Source organism: Pundamilia nyererei, unplaced genomic scaffold (assembly GCF_000239375.1).
Source record: "Pundamilia nyererei isolate P.nyererei 1_Seehausen unplaced genomic scaffold, PunNye1.0 scaffold00098, whole genome shotgun sequence".
NCBI classification, from domain to species: domain Eukaryota; kingdom Metazoa; phylum Chordata; class Actinopteri; order Cichliformes; family Cichlidae; genus Pundamilia; species Pundamilia nyererei.
In genome coordinates, this window is record NW_005187499.1 from 517,325 (window position 1) to 518,631 (window position 1,307).

General features: G+C 42.2%; 1 protein-coding gene across 1 annotated transcript in view; it reads left to right on the top strand.

The window, feature by feature from the left end:
- casq1a (calsequestrin 1a) overlaps positions 1 to 1,307 on the top strand; it is an 11,397-nt gene that overhangs the window by 9,177 nt on the left and 913 nt on the right. Inside the window, exon 9 of the mRNA XM_013912686.1 lies at positions 1,105 to 1,305. Within this exon, the coding sequence (XP_013768140.1) occupies positions 1,105 to 1,305 (201 nt within the window). The remainder of the gene's footprint in view (positions 1 to 1,104; positions 1,306 to 1,307) is intronic.

The following is a 1,307-nucleotide window of genomic DNA, read 5'->3' on the forward strand; positions in this document are numbered from 1 at the left end:
TTATTGTTTCGGTGAAATGAATTTCTACAATACTGTTACTGTTAATTCTACTCTCTGCAGTGTTTAAATGCTTACATATACACACACAGTTACTGTCCCTCCACACAAACGACTCGGTTCTGCTTCTATACCCCAGCGTTGTTTACTATTTCCCACCGAGGCTTCTAGACTTCTGATTGGCCAACATTTCTACACGGTTAGGAATATATCGCCACCTGTTGCTTTCCTTCATTTCTGCATTTACTTGTGGACGGGATTATTTTTTAAAACGAAAACAGAAAATCTCAGTTTTTAAAAATACCCGTGTACGTGTGGACGTAACCTTAGACTCTAGATCATCCTTATGTCAGATACACTTTACTTTCTCAGTTAATGGTGTATCTGATACAAGCTATTTTAGTTTCATTTTTGAAAAAGTTAGTATTTATTAAACCTTTTGACATTAAAAAAATGTATCAACTTATTGCTTTATAATGTTTATTAACGTTTTGTGGGAGAAAATTACAATGATGATGAAGAAGTCTCAAAAATTTTCAAAAACTCACGTATCAAATAAGCTGCACTTGGCATTAAGGCCACCAACTTAAGCTTGCTTTGTTTGGCTCTCGCAAAGAGAAAGACCTGAGAGCCAGTGGGAGGGGTTGTGGTCAGAGTCAGTGGTATCTGTCTCAGATAACCAAATAAGCTCTCTTTGACATCACACAGAGCCAAGACTAGAAAGAAATGTCTGAAACTGAGGGTTTGGAGCAGTATGAAGCTGGGATTTTGGCTTACATGGATTACAACGGTCATTTTTATTGTTAGTGTCCACTGTGGCACACCAATGTTAGACCTGACCACATAGTTCACTCAGTACACTTTTTATTAGGTTGGTGGTTCTTTTTGCACACGGCCACAGCTTTTCAGTTGTGTCACACACAGCAACCCCACCCTCAGGTCTCGGCACTTGTCATGCAGAGGAGGCGTGATGAACTGATGGAGCTCTGGTGTGTCAGCCTCCCCTGCAGCCGCACCACAAACCACGCCCAGCCACATCCACTAATGTAACAGCTTACACTTGACAGAAATAAGGGAGGCATATGGCCATGGTTCATTCAAGTTTAGGCTCATCGTGTCTTTAAAGGTACCCTGAACGTTCACCTTTTCAGAGAATCCACAACAGAGCAGTTACTGTTGGTTTTTTGCCCCCAGGCTGACAGCGTGTGGCTGGACATGGATGACGGTGAGGACCTGCCCTCTGCAGATGAGCTGGAGGACTGGCTCGAGGATGTTCTGTCAGATGAAATCGATCCTGATGACGATGATGA